The sequence below is a fragment of the Haliotis rufescens genome, unplaced genomic scaffold (assembly GCF_023055435.1).
Source record: "Haliotis rufescens isolate VD_foot unplaced genomic scaffold, xgHalRufe1.0.p SCAF_3, whole genome shotgun sequence".
Lineage (NCBI taxonomy): Eukaryota > Metazoa > Mollusca > Gastropoda > Lepetellida > Haliotidae > Haliotis > Haliotis rufescens.
Window position 1 is genome coordinate 36,693,386 of NW_025964001.1, and position 14,977 is coordinate 36,708,362.

The 14,977-nt window shown below is 41.0% G+C and overlaps 1 protein-coding gene across 10 annotated transcripts in view; it reads right to left on the reverse strand.

Moving 5' to 3' along the window:
* The window catches only part of LOC124118980 (ubiquitin carboxyl-terminal hydrolase 34-like), a 99,157-nt gene that overhangs the window by 62,051 nt on the left and 22,129 nt on the right, over nucleotides 1–14,977 (reverse strand). For all 10 annotated transcript variants that reach the window (XM_048402911.1, XM_048402915.1, XM_048402916.1 and 7 more), the window contains 19 exons: nucleotides 14,792–14,916; nucleotides 14,214–14,341; nucleotides 13,408–13,497; nucleotides 12,820–12,909; nucleotides 12,082–12,164; nucleotides 10,928–11,082; nucleotides 10,196–10,312; nucleotides 9,069–9,254; nucleotides 8,174–8,377; nucleotides 7,553–7,801; nucleotides 7,001–7,189; nucleotides 6,450–6,578; nucleotides 5,931–6,068; nucleotides 3,984–4,073; nucleotides 3,557–3,643; nucleotides 2,478–2,651; nucleotides 1,857–1,933; nucleotides 1,382–1,425; nucleotides 65–189 (listed from right to left, as the gene is read on the reverse strand). In XM_048402911.1, coding sequence (XP_048258868.1) covers nucleotides 65–189; nucleotides 1,382–1,425; nucleotides 1,857–1,933; nucleotides 2,478–2,651; nucleotides 3,557–3,643; nucleotides 3,984–4,073; nucleotides 5,931–6,068; nucleotides 6,450–6,578; nucleotides 7,001–7,189; nucleotides 7,553–7,801; nucleotides 8,174–8,377; nucleotides 9,069–9,254; nucleotides 10,196–10,312; nucleotides 10,928–11,082; nucleotides 12,082–12,164; nucleotides 12,820–12,909; nucleotides 13,408–13,497; nucleotides 14,214–14,341; nucleotides 14,792–14,916 — 2,480 coding nt within the window. The remainder of the gene's footprint in view (nucleotides 1–64; nucleotides 190–1,381; nucleotides 1,426–1,856; nucleotides 1,934–2,477; nucleotides 2,652–3,556; nucleotides 3,644–3,983; nucleotides 4,074–5,930; nucleotides 6,069–6,449; nucleotides 6,579–7,000; nucleotides 7,190–7,552; nucleotides 7,802–8,173; nucleotides 8,378–9,068; nucleotides 9,255–10,195; nucleotides 10,313–10,927; nucleotides 11,083–12,081; nucleotides 12,165–12,819; nucleotides 12,910–13,407; nucleotides 13,498–14,213; nucleotides 14,342–14,791; nucleotides 14,917–14,977) is intronic.

Consider the following 14,977-nt stretch of genomic DNA (forward strand, 5'->3'; position numbering starts at 1 on the left):
ACTTTCTCTAAGCCCAAATCCCCATACAGTACAGAATAAGACACAGTCGAGAGTTAGATCCTACCTCTGGTGCTTCCAGCGTGAGACGTTTCAGCCAAGCATTGAAGTTGGTGGCGGTACACAGTAGTCCAGGAACCTCATCACAGGAGTAGGCCAGTGAGATGAGAAAGGAGAGTGCACAGTGGACCACTGGGCATAGAGGAATGAATATACAGTTAGACAACTGGTAGAGTATTCAAGTTACCACTCTGGCTGAATATAAAGTTAGACAACTGGTAGAGTATTCAAGTTACCACACTGGCTGAATATAAAGTTATACCACAGGCTAAATACACAAGCTGTCCCACTTGTGGAATATACAACTTATACCAATGGTAGGGTATACAAGGTACCACACTGGCTGAATATAAAGTTATACCACAGGCTAAATACACAAGCTGTCCCACTTGTGGAATATACAACTTATACCAATGGTAGGGTATACAAGGTACCACACTGGCTGAATATAAAGTTATACCACAGGCTAAATACACAAGCCGTCCCACTTGTGGAATATACAACTTATACCAATGGTAGGGTATACAAGGTACCACACTGGCTGAATATAAAGTTATACCACAGGCTAAATACACAAGCCGTCCCACTTGTGGAATATACAACTTATACCAATGGTAGGGTATACAAGGTACCACACTGGCTGAATATAAAGTTATACCACAGGCTAAATACACAAGCCGTCCCACTTGTGGAATATACAACTTATACCACTGGTAGGGTATACAAGGTACCACACTGGATGAATATAAAGTTATACCACGGGCTAAATAAACAAGCTGTCCCACTTGTGGAATATACAACATTTACCACTGGTAGTGTATACAAGTTACCACACTGGATGAATATAAAGTTATACCACTGGGTAGGTATACACGTTACCGAAATGGTTGCGTATACAAGTTATATCACTTGTGGAAAATACATTTTATACCATTGGAAGAGTATACAAGTCACACAACTGGCTGAATATACCAGCTTCTCCATGCAGAAACAGAGAAGAGCACAGAAATACGACCTGGAGCAGGTCTTATGTATTAGGTGGAGTGTTTGTAAAGTTAACTGCTGCTTTTAAGAAGTATGTGTGTTGAGTTTTCATGCAGTTCTTAATCATATTTGTGGTGGAAATCATAGGATTTTTGCCCTTTCAGCACGGGTATGGAGCTGAAAATATGTAGAGAACTAACAGCCAGCAGACACTGTCAGCAAGGAGTGTTTAGCACACTCGCAGCTTAGACCACTTGGACAAGCAAAGTAGGAATGCAGTTACTAATGTGAACTCATACATGGAATGACAGCAGCATATACCCACAGCATGCACACTCACCTTCCGCTCGACCCCAGGATCCGATGTACAGCTGATTTGTATCCCTGTCAATCAAGATGAAATGAACATCAGACAGACAGACCTTGTAATGCAATTTTAGGCAGCTGCCAAGGACGATAACATTTTGTTTGTTTTTCACTGCTGCACTCAGCAATATTACAGCTATATGATGGTGATCTGTAAAAGATTGAGTCTGGCCCAGACAATCCTGTGACTGACATCATGAGAATCGATCTACGCAATTTGGATACGATGACATGCATCATCTAAGTCAGCAAATCTCACCACCTGATCCTGTTAGTCTCTTTTCATGACAAGTATGAGTTGCTGAAGACCAATTCTTCACAGGGTAGGAAGATAAGAAGAATTCAAGAATGCTGAAGATACACGAAGTCTATGGCTATTTCAAGCATGTTCTAAGAGATACATCTACATCTTATGGTCACAATTAGGTTGCAACATTATGAGAACTTACTCTGGCAATGCAGCATCATACAGGATCTGCATGAGAATCTTCAACACCGTCTCTGTGTTCAGCATGTTGATGGTGGACTGAAGGGGAAAACCATGTCATACATAACCATAATCTTTAAACAGGTAAATATACTATGACGTATACTTCAACACCATCAACTGCTCTTGTTATTATGCCAAATAATGCTTGCAGCACCAAACAGGCAATTGTTCTATGTGCAAGAGTAAAAGTTATTTTCATCTGCTGCTTCTCAGGAACAACAAGATCCAGGTAATTTTCTTAAATCTGCCAACCTGTGTTCATTTTCCTGTTAAAATCATTGAATTGCCTATTAGCATTACTTAGAAGTTAACGGATGACAAAGTAGACACAATTTATGGATAACAACTTCTTTAATACTGTAAAGGCGACGTTTCGGTATAGTTCCTCATGCCATTAAGCTTGACAACGTTATAAGGATCTATACCGAAAAGTCACCTTTCCAGTATTAAAGAAGTTGTTATCCATAAATTGTGTCTACGTTATTAAAATCATTGGCTCAAGAACAATATTACTGTTTTGGAAGACTGTGCTGTAAAATCAAGCAATTGTGACCCTCTTTTGTCTTATTACTTTGTATACCTGATTGAGTCTTGGAATGAAGATCTTTTCATGTGCTGACTTGGACTTCTTGACCTTCTTGCGAGGACTCTCATACGTCTCGGACTGTTCTTCCGATCCAGTCTCGAGGTCTGCACGGTTCACGGCAAACTGACTCACCAGTCGAAGCAAGTAGGCCAGGCATTCCTGATTCCACTAGAGAACAAGACAGCAAGACAGTTGTGTTAATGTGGTTCATGTTGTCATCTGCTGTGACCTTAATTACACCTCAGAGATAAATGGTTCAGCAGACTCTAAATCATAATGATGACATCACACTACTGTTGTTGCAGGTGATTCTAAGCCAAGAATTCACTGGCCATTCTGAAAGTGCCTTGGAACAAGTAAAACTGATGCAACTTATACCACACAAAAGAAGTTAAGGAACACCCAATTCTTTCATATTACTATTGATTAACTCTTGTAATATGAAAGAATTGGGTTGTCATTAAGATTTTTTTAAGTAGTATATATATATATCAACCATAACAAGATTTAAGTCAGAGCCCGTTGATTCTATTTCCGGAATCAACAGATTTTCGCGATTTCTCCATTACATAATTCACAAGGTATAAAGAGAAGTCTCAGGAACCTGTATTATCTGAATCCACACAAGCATCATTAAACAAAATTGGTTGTCTCAGTGATTTCCTCCATTGGACTTGTAATTTAGAGTGAGTGAGTATGTGAGTTGGGTTTAACACTGCTTTTAACAGTATTCCAGTTTTATTACTGCGCGTCACCTTACTGTGGGAGGAATCCCCGAAGTGTGCAGGTCTCACACTGGTGAACCCTACAAGCACGGACATAGTGCTGACAAACCTAGAAACATAATCGGAGCAACCCAGGATTTGATCATAGGTTTCTGGTGTGCCCAAGGGACGCAACTCTGCACAGTGAATTGCAGCACCTTATACAATTGGGCAGGTTATACCATTGCCAATCAGGATTGTCATGAAATAAGTATGTTCTCTAAAGTAATATATCTATCTTATGAGGTTTTATGTACTTTTTTCTTAACTGATCACAAATAAAGAGTTGATGGTAATATTGTCTCGTACCTGACTCCAGTTGTCTCCCTCCTTCGACTGAAGACTTCCTGAGATGAAGATGTTGAACAAGTGACTCAAACCTCCCTTGGCAATGAACTGAAATAGAAGGAAACAAGCTCAAAACAAACTCTAGATCCAGTTCTATTGATGACTTTCAGGTGAATGCATGATAATTCCCAGATTGTTTGATACTAAGTTTGGTCAATACCAAAAGAGTCTGAGTCTGAGCGTCTGAAGTGTCATCTCCAGGGCTTACTTTTGAAGGGTTCAATAAAGGGGGCATTTTGAAGCCACCTACCCTTCTTCATTCCAAGAGTCGCTTTGAACCTAGGCAACACAAACACAACATGTGGACACAGAAGAACAAGACCTAGATATAGATCCTGAGACACTGGGGATCAGTTCTGAATTGATTTACCTGTTACAGGTAACATACCTGTGAGCTCCAGAGGTTCTCCGCTGTATCATGACTGCCTGATTCTTGGTCACCACTTGATAAATATGCATCTCCTCCCCCTGACCGCATCTGCAACCACAAATTGTGTGCAGTACAATTCACATATACACTATGTCAACAATCAAGTGTGAAACCTGCTCTACTTGAAGCATTCATAAAAGTTCTAACAACTTAAAGTGAAGCACAAAAAGATTTGAAGTCAATGCTAATATCTTTTCAGTCATTGAACCCAAACTAGTGCCATGATTTTTGTTAGATACTGCCCGACTAAGGACTATTTGTAGCAAAGTTACTAGACAAGCAACAACAACACTAACAGAACAAACATAAGGGTTCTAAGGTCAAAGGCACAACTTGTGAATCTGAATACAGTGGTCCCTCGCTACAACGCTACCAATGGGGTCCAAATAATTGGTGGGCGTTATAGACGATGAGCCGTTTAACCGAGGGCGAGGCGGGGGAGCGCGCTCGGCTAATCTCAAATCATCAATATGTGTTTATCTCACGTCGAGTCAAAATAGTATATATTTTTATGGACCTAGATCTACCTGATATATCATTCATTTATTAAATCTGTCACATTTCCAAATGTCTGAAATACGTATTCCATTCTAATTTATCATTTTTTATCGATAAATTAAAAAATTATTCACTATTTCCTGCGATGTTATTGAAAACAAAATTCTCGGACACACATTTTGACAACGGGTCCGCATTGAACATGTCAAAGAGCAAAATAAAGACGTTTTATGCAAATCTTTAAATATATTATACAAAGTGATAAATAAAATCAACAAAAATATTTCTAACAGTAATCAAACTTACATCTAAGTTATTATTTCCATCGTTTCGTGCGATCGCGTGTAATGTAAGTCAAATGACATCTCGGTTTTCGTCGCCTTGAATTCTCGGCTCGGACACAACGTTTAATGCAAAAATATATGCATGAAAAATCTTTGTCACAGCTCGTAACCAAGCACGATACATTCACGAAGTTCCATATTTTTAATATATATCGTGATTTCCTGCTTAAAACGTTCAGAATAACATGATTTAACAAAAAAATCTTTCGCCAACTTCTGAAATTTATCAAACACGAGCTTGGTATCACAGCTATAATTTGATTGGCTGCCTGAGGTCACGTGCTCAAAATTGACCAATCACGAAACTTGTAGCAGATTTAGGCAAGAAAGCGTCATTAGAAACAAATTTTAATCCAATGAAATCGCTTATTATAACTACGGAAAAAAAACAGGCGATGTTACAAAAGCGCAATTACGAAATGAATGACTGCCGTGTTGTGACAGCAACTACATGTGTGTGACAGTGTCGCCTCAAATTGGATTGCCCACTAATTAAGAATATAAACTTCACTTGTGGTTCTCTTTTATTGCATGCATGCGCTTCTAAGATCAAAGGATGTATAGTGTGAAAAGTTAACTAGTTGAACAATCGTATTTCCTGGACTTGCCGCGGATATTTTCAAACAGATTATTAGAACTCCATTCAGCGATAAACGGTTGATTATGCAATGAGAAGCGTTATGTGCAAATGAACAACGAACAACAATACAATTATGTCTGTGTAAAACTCTCAATATTAAAAGTGTACATAAATTTTGTAAGTAAGTAACCGAGGTAGCGCTTTATAGAAGAGCACAATAGCGAGGGATCACTGTACTGAATACTGACTCTGCTATCAAATGGCCTGAGCCTTAAGAGATATTGATCATACTTCTAATGGTCAACCTCAAGAAATAAACCAAAATAGGAGAAATCTCATAATTGAGATAAATTTCCCTTTAAGCAATTCGACAGCAATCCTGAAACTCGGTATGGATTCTGCAACTTACAAAACTTGTAAAACTAAACTGAAGCCTTGCAAACGATGAACATGAATATCTAAAAGATAATAACGAGGCATTACCAGTGACTTGCGCCGGAGCTTCTGGCTGTGAGACAGGACCTCCACTATCTGGAGTGAGTAGTACAGCTTGTGGGGGCTGGAGGGTGGTAGCAGGTCGTTCCACGCCACCGTCACCTGGTCATCCCCACTCTCACCAGACTGAACACACATCAATAGTCCATCAATATTTACAACCTAAAGCTTGGAAATCAGCATGGAAAGGAATATTCTCCTGATGAATAGTAACCAAACTTATCACATATTTCTCTAATACTGATCTTTTCATAGCTCCACTTTCAGAAATAAAAACACTTCTTAAAAAAAAACAGAAAGTGGGCCACACTTAAAAAACATAACTTTTCTGTATAATAGTTGGAAGTGTGCTACACAGCTGCGATAATATTTTCTTGTTTTACAGAAAAGGGCAGAATTTGCTTTAATGTACGGACATTTTGAGAGGAAGCTATTGCTGTTTCTTTTCCCCCTATTGTAATAAGAACCTGCACCAACGTTGGTCTGGTGACAGGCATGTACCCTCACCCGCTCCATGATGAGACTCTTGAAACCGTTGAGATGATTGGGACTGGTGGGGAGGATCATCAGCAGCTCCCACACGTTCCGAGACAGGCGGCGTGACTCCGCCAGGAGACCCGCCCGCTCAAGGGGATCCTGAAACACAACACACTAATCAAAGAAAAATACAAGGAAACTTTTAAGGGGAAGTTTATGAGTTACCTGTTCACACATACTATTGAAAGGTGTACTTTACAAGATGAATGATCCCTCTGGTCTTGTGATTTGTACAAATGTTTAGCCGATGAAATACATCATGTTGGAACGACACATGGTAAGGATGCATCACTTCGAGTTACAAAGACTTATTTTCATTGAAACATACATAACTGAAATCATATCTATACAATGACCTGCCAGAGGACTTTTTACAGACTTCAAAGTGAGAACAAAGTCAGTGATGACATCATATCAGTACAGGCCACATGAGTGTGTATGGGTGTGTGTAATACATGAAGGACAATTAGATAGCTACAGGAGCAATGATATGAAATATGAATCTAGCATGGACAACTGACCATATTGGACAACTCCACATCAAGGTCGCCTAGTCTCTGTAGAAGCATGAAGAGGTTGTCAAAGTGAGGCTCCTGCAGCAGAAGCATCATGGGAAGTCTGTCCCGGAGTGGTGACGGGAGGCTGGAGGACGGCAGGGATCCGTCCATCTTCCGTGGCTGCCGACTCGCACCCACCGAGACAAACACAAGCTGTAAATGGAATGGACAACAGGAATTAGATATGTTTTGGCAAATAGACAGAATATAGAAACAAAATAAACACTGCTAGAGGGTAAAGTTATCCATACTAGCTGAGCAGTTGGTCCTTTTAATAACACTTAAAATCCCCACATGTGTCTGACTTGCAGGTAATTTTAAGACTACTTACATTTTCGGTTTTATCATAATTAGATTTTCAAGTTTGCATTATTTTAACTGAATCAAGACGCAATATGTCTCATATTTGTTTTGCGATTTTCAATATTAATAATGTCAGAATGCGAGCAGGTAACTTTGAAGATAGGTAGGCAAAATGTATGGGTCACCTGCCCAACTTTCAAACACTGGCCGCACCTGCATATTCTTGAACTGCATCTCCCCAAGTGTCTTCTCATCCATGTCGACAGTCAGCTCCTGCCCCTGTGTGATCATCCTGATTGGTCCATCTCCCAGCATAGCGCCAAGGATCGGCGAGAGCACCCCATGAGCCCCCTCGGCCTGCTGGCGCTGGAGCTGCTGCTGTTTCTGTAGCGCTTCCCACCATCGTGCCACCTCGGCTCGGAGCTCGGCAACAAGGTCAGTGGTCATCATCTCCAGCTGGTTCTATGCACAGATACACACACAGATGTGTTACTGTGTCAGATCTACATGGTCTCTGCAACCCCCTGCTAGTTTCTTAAATTTCAAACCTCTTCAGAAGGCCATATATGGATATACCAATCACAATATCAAAAAAATGTTTGTTTGTTGTTTCACACCGCACTCAGCAATATTCCAGCTATATGACGGTAGTCTGTAAATAATCAAATCCAGTGAGCATCTATTTACTTAATTGGGATACGATGACATGAGTCAACCATGTCAGCGAGCCTGACCACCCGATCCCTCTGGTAGCCCATTATGACAAGCATGTGTTGCTGAAAACCCATTCTAACCCATGTCTTTGCAAGTTTTGATAAGATCACATCCCCTTACCTTCTCTGTCATGCCGGCTGGCTGCAGCAGCACACATATGGAGGTGCAGTGCTTCTCCATCCGGTGCTGTTGGTGGCTGGTAATGCCCTTGCCATCGATCTGCCAGTTGCGCAAGTGGTAGGCATAGCGACGACGGAAGGCTTCAAGGTGGTTTTTCAAAAGAGTCAGGCCCTGCTGAATGATCTGGAAACTCCCACATGTGTCCTGCAAGAGTGAGACAAGAGTGAGACAAAAGTGATACAAGAGTGAGACAAGAGTGAGATAAGAGTGAGACAAATGTGAGACAAGAGTGAGACAAGAGTGATACGAGAGTGAGACAATAGTGAGACAAGAGTGAGACAAAAGTGATACAAGAGTGATACGAGAGTGATACGAGAGTGATACGAGAGTGATACAAAAGTGATACAATAGTGTGACAACAGTGAGACAGGAGTGAGATAAAAGTGATACAAGAGTGAGACAAGGTTGAAACAAGAGTGAGGTGAGACAACATTGAGACAAGCGTGAGATGAGTGAGACAAGAGTGAGACAAAAGTGAGACAAAAGTGTGACAAAAGTGAGACAAGAGTGAGACACGAGTGAGATGTGTGAGATGAGTAAGACAAGGTTGAGACAAGGTTGAGACAAGAGCGAGACAAAAGTGAGACAAGTGAGATGAGTCAGACAAGAGTGAGATGAGTGAGACAAGAGTGAGACAAGGATGAGACAAGAGTGAGATGAGTGAGACAAGGATGAGACAAGGTTGAGACAAGGTTGAGACAAGGTTGAGACAAGAGCCAGACAAAAGTGTGACAAGTGAGATGAGTCAGACAAGTGTGAGATGAGTGAGAATAGTCACTAAATGAAATATTCAACTCATCAAATGCCTTTACAAGCCATGTCCTACGCCACTGACCTTCTTAACGTTTTCCAGTGCTGCTACCAGGTTCTTCATACAGCGGTGTATGAACTCCTCCTCCTTCTCCAACATGCTGTTGCCGAAGCTGATATAGTAGTTATTGAGGTACTGGATAGCCGTCATGCTCACCTCCTTGTTGGTGGCACGGAGGGCGATGCTCCACAGTTGGTCCATGCCGCACACCTACACAACACAGCATTGAAATGAAGGCTAAGCATAACATCCAGATTGGCCAAGGAAGATATGTCGCCTTAAACAATATTCTAATATCTCACTGTAAGGGAGAAAAGGAAAGGGGCAGTCAGAACATTCAACATTCCAACTTTTCAGGCACAACAGCTGAGTGAATGAGAGAGTTGGGTTTAACACCCCTTGAAACAGCTGAGTGTCAGCTGATTGTTACAAGAAAGCCCAACATGCGAGGTGAGGTGAAATAGAGTTTAACATCCAAGATTATTGCACTTGTAAAGCAATGTGTACCGATGTGTGTCTGTGAGTGTGTGGCTGCTTGTACTAGTCCAGACTGATGCCGATTCATAAGGCTATCACAATGAGATACCATGCCGCAGTTATACATGAATACCCCACTCAGGCACAGCATACTGACTCCGAGCCAACCAGTCCTTGTTTTTGCCCCTTAATGCCGAGCGCCAGACAGGGTAACAACAAGTACCATCTTTTAACGGCTTTTGGTATGACGCATCCAGGGATCGAAACCCAAAACTTCTACTCTCTGGGCAAATGCTCTTCCACTAAACCATGGAGGCAGTTCCCAACATGTTCCACTGTGGTGAAACCTACATCCAGATCAAAGCTCATGATTAGGTCAAACCTTGGATTTGAACCCAAGACAAGCATATCCCAGCATGGTTTAAGGGAGGCAACTCTAAGATGCTCTGATCAGCTGAGAGATGGCTTATGTGGTCATTAACATAAATAAATTGTGCAATGTAAAAGGTTGACTAAAACTTCATTACAGCACATAATGTTTCCAATAAATTTCCAAACTATACCATACATAGCGTTATCAGTGAGGCTAGATTTCCTAACATTTACATAATTGAGAATCTTGGTAAAAGAAATATGCATGGGAAGAATCAGAGGCCAACCAGAGCCAAACATACCTGATCTTCCGAGAGTGGATTGTTGAGAGAAGCATTGGCAACACGAGCCAGTTGGGACAGACTCTGGAACAGGTTCAGGCCGATCGCACTCATCGTCTCCGGTCTCAGCTGGGGCATCTAGCATACAAGAAAGACACGCAAGATAGTAAATGCCAAATATAAGACAGCTACGTGATAAATCGCAAAGAACAATGAACAACTTAGCGTGGCTTATATCACGATGAAACATTGTTTTATCATGGCGTCGTTTCTGGAGATTCGAACATGCACTTGCAACTTGATGTCCTAAATTGGACTATGTTATTTTTGAGAGGGAAGAGTCTAGTGAGTTGTTCCACATAGATGTAGCTGGGAAACGTAGATAAAATCAAATGGCCGAACAACAGCTTCCAAAAGTATTGGGAAGGAAGGTACATATAATCGACGTGAAAATTTAACCCTCCTGTTCATAAAATGGACTTGTCCAACATTGCCACGGTCGGATTCTATTCAGGGAGTCACCATTATTTAAATATGGGTAGATATTTTTAAAGCATTTACTTTTTACACACATTCTTAAAGAGGCTTAATCTCATATAAGAAATAAACGACTCGTGGGTAACAACCATGAGTCATTTATTTCTTGAATTCAATTACTAAAAGGATAACTCTCGTCAATAACCAACATCTACATCTGTTGAGATCTAGCAAAGAACAATTAGCTTTCTTGTACAACATAAAACTTGACCCTACTTTTTCGAGAAAGATGTGTTTGAATGTCTCGAGTCCAAGTGCATGGTGGTCCTTGCTCTTGGCTTGTGTAAGGAACCACTTGAGACAGTCATCCGTACACTCTGGGTCGGCCGCCAAACACTCCCACAGTTCATCCACCTGTGTCTGGTTCAACCCTGAAGAAACAAAAGCAAATAGATACCACTAACAAAACTACCACCAACAGGCCACTGACATCTTTTACATCCAACATAAATTCAAGGTTAATGAATCTTATGTCACAAATGTTATATTTGGGATAACACTTTCTTAGTAAAGTACAAATTCTAGCACTCTTTTGGGTTGAGTCCCAAACAGGACCTAATCGCCAGCACACAAAGTCAGCAATCTAACCCCCTCAGGTACCAAGGCTTCCACAAAAACGGAAGTCTGACAACTGGTAGTCTAGATCACGTACTTTGTGCACCCCTCTGATAAGTGTAAGTTGACATGGCTCCCATTAGGTGCCTCACTAGTGTGGGTTTGAATCCCGGATGAGACTCAACCCCAAAAAGTATTAGAATTTGTACTTTATAAAGGCGTTATCCCAAATATAACATTTGTTACATTTGACCACTTTCTAAATAGCATTGTGTATTCATTATGATTCTTAGTCAATATAATCAACAATTATTGTCCATGCTATGCTACTTCTGAGTTCTTATTAGATTTGATCTGGGTATATCTGAAATGGAGTCAAATTACTGTTCACAGTTGACCATGCACAGATGTTTTACTGTTTAAAATATGTCACAGCGCTATACCAAGAGACAGATCCAACAAGTCCAGAATTAATTTCTAACTAGTTGCTTACATAACAATTCATTAGGGGAGAATACAATCAGTCCTTACACTAGTATTAGATTTAGCACACTCGTTGGGACTAAATGAAATGGGTGGTCTGGCTCGGTGATTGTTTGATTGCATGTCATTGTATCCCAATATGATGACTCCAAAAAAATCATGATGTCAATCACTGTCACTCTTCTGGAGTGTCTGGTCCACACTCATTTATTTACAGACCCCTGTCATATAGCTGGAATACTGCCGACTGTGTTAAACAACAAATCAACCAATCAGACCAGCAGTCTACATGTCGAAGCCTGTCACTGTAATCCACAATGGGAGGAACTTACTGAAACTGTCTGGAGAGCCCATGGAGGAGAACACACAGGTCAGAAAGTCGAGTCTCACGCCTGTCTCGTCCTTGTGGCTGTACCTGGAGGGGAAGAGAAACATTTTCACATAATACCTACAACATAAAACAGACATTCGCCTATCGGTGCTCCTTCTTAATAGCCCTTCAGCCCTTAATAGCCCTGTCAGCCATGTTCCACTACTTGATGACAACACCCAGGACACCTTATACTTGCATCATTCTAGCTCCTACATAGAGCATTGTCATACCACTTCTTTAAGTGGCATTTAGAAGTTGGTGTGATGAAGTAAGACAAGTTCTATGGATAAACAACTTCTTTATTACAATTAGTGCGACGTTTCAGTGTAGATCCTAACACCTTTATCAAGCAAGTGATTTCTGATTGTGACATCACTTGCTTGATAAAGGTGTTAGGATCTACACCGAAACGTCGCACTAATTGTAATAAAGAAGTTGTTTATCAATAGAACTTGTCTTCCTTCATTGTCATACCACTCGCTCTCCTAAATTTTCATGCGTTTCTTAAAAGTAATTGGGTAAGGGTGATATATTTTGCATATTTAATGTTGATACGTAGCCTATATGAAACTGTACAAAGTGGGCCATAACAAAATAGATCATAGATCCCTTGAGGGGCAGACTTCACCTACTGCTGACAGCTAATGAAGTACTCTGTAGATGTGTGCATGTTCGTTCCTCAAACAGATTTACTTACAGAGAGTTGGACCTGTTCCTCCTGTTCTCGGTGTAGTGCACAAGATCCCGGAAATAATGTTTCATCATGCCCAGGTTGTTCTCTGACCACCTGTAAGGAAAGATCCAGAATGTTTTATTACGCACCTCTAAATGTGGTTCCACATGTTGCCTCCCTATCTGGCCATATGACCATCCGTAAGGTTGAGATCTCTAACATTGATCTCACTGTGCTGACGTTTTTCTCCCTGTAAAACATTACATTTCTTTTCATTTTTGGTTTAACTTCGCATTCAAGATTATAGCGACATGCATGCATGTGTGTGTGGCTAGTTGTATGTGTTTTGACTTTCTGGATTTATAGTGTTAGCCTGCTGCCGCATTTTGAAATGGATACCACTCTCAGACATCATAATCTGACTCTGTGTATGCCAGTCCTTGTTTTATCCCCTTCATGAAGAGCACCAGGCAGGGTTACAACAAGTACCATCCATTAACGTCTTTTGGTGTGACGCAGCCAGAAAATCCATCCACCGACCTTCTGGACTTTCATTTCATTATCGTAACTAAGTGAAGAAATCTGTTGCTGTGATGATCCCTGCATACTCACATAGTGACAGCATGAGTGTCCGCCCCACTTCTGTACTGCTGGAAGGAGTTGAAGATCTTGGGCAGGAGTCTCAGGGACACCACAACCGACCTGACACAACATGAGGACATGGTTAAAACACTCCACAACACGAGGCATGTCATTGTTTGTTGTTTAAAGCTGCACTCAGCAATATTCCAGCAACAAGACAGCTGTCTGTAAATATCGAGCCTGGACCTGACAATCCAGTGATTGACATGAGCATCAATAAACAGAATTGAGATACGATGACGTGCATCAACCAAGTCAGTGAGCCTGACCACCAGATCCCGTTAGTCACCTCTTACAAGCAAAGTGGCCTCTTACAGCAAGCTTGGCTTGCTGAAGACCTATTCTAATCCGGATCTTTACGGGTATGAGGACTCACAATTTACAAGAAGACGTAACATGAGATTTAGAGATCACTGAATACATAGGTCATCATCTTACCAAGCGTAATGTGGTAGACAAAAAAATTCTTAAGAGGTTCTTGTACAAAGTGTGTGTTGGTTGCTTAACATCACACTCCAATAGTCCAACTATATGACAGCAGCCTATAAATAATCGAGTCTTGATACTGGGAGTAACAATCCACAAGACCAATTCTAACCCATAATCCACACAGGTGTTTTGTTGTGTTTAGACCATACCATTTCAGAGAGCACATGATACCAAAAAACTGCCAACCCTGAATAAGAGCAGTCCGGTATAAGCTTCTGATTCAACACGAATACAAAAGGCCAGAGAGATACAGTTATCATGGTGTAACATTTCGAAATGCGGCGTACCTGTGCGAGGCCAGGTTATCTATGCAGGCCTCTATAAACTTAGTCTTGATCCTCTTGTCAGTGGAGAAACACACCAGGTTGTGCAGGGCCTTCTCTGCTCCCAGCAGGAGGCCGTCGGGCAACAGGTGCTGCAGGAAATAGAACATGGATCATAACAACTGTGGGATAAAACAAATAAAAAATATGTAAATCAATACCTTCAAAACAGTTTATCTGAAGCACATACTACATACTCATACTCATACCATTTTATACATATACTGAAACACTATGACATGCATAACCAACTTAAACTCGAAATCAGAAAAGATGTGTTTTTGTGCTCAAGTCCATCTCCAAACAGCAAATGAGATTTGAACCGATACAAAGACATTGTTGTACTTTATTATCTGATGCCTAAATACTCAGAACAACTTTATTTCAATATATTTGGCTATTATGCTAAATATTAAATACCAGGACATGTGTTTTCAAAGAGTCTCAGTAAAATATCATGATCAGTATAACAAAAGCTTCTGTATACTTGTCTGAAAGATAACTCTGTGAATGGGTAAGACTCATGGACCAGTGGGACTTACTGCCACATCTTCCTGTACAATATCCCACAGTAGTGTCGTCCCCTTCTTGCAAACATCATCAATGGTGAACTCTGGGCAGCTCTGCAGGCCGGCCTCTCGCTGGGTGGGTCGGTGGTGGATCACAGCTGAAGGACAATATACAGGGTGTGAGTGTTTGTCTGAGGGAAACCAGGGCTTTGTAGCATG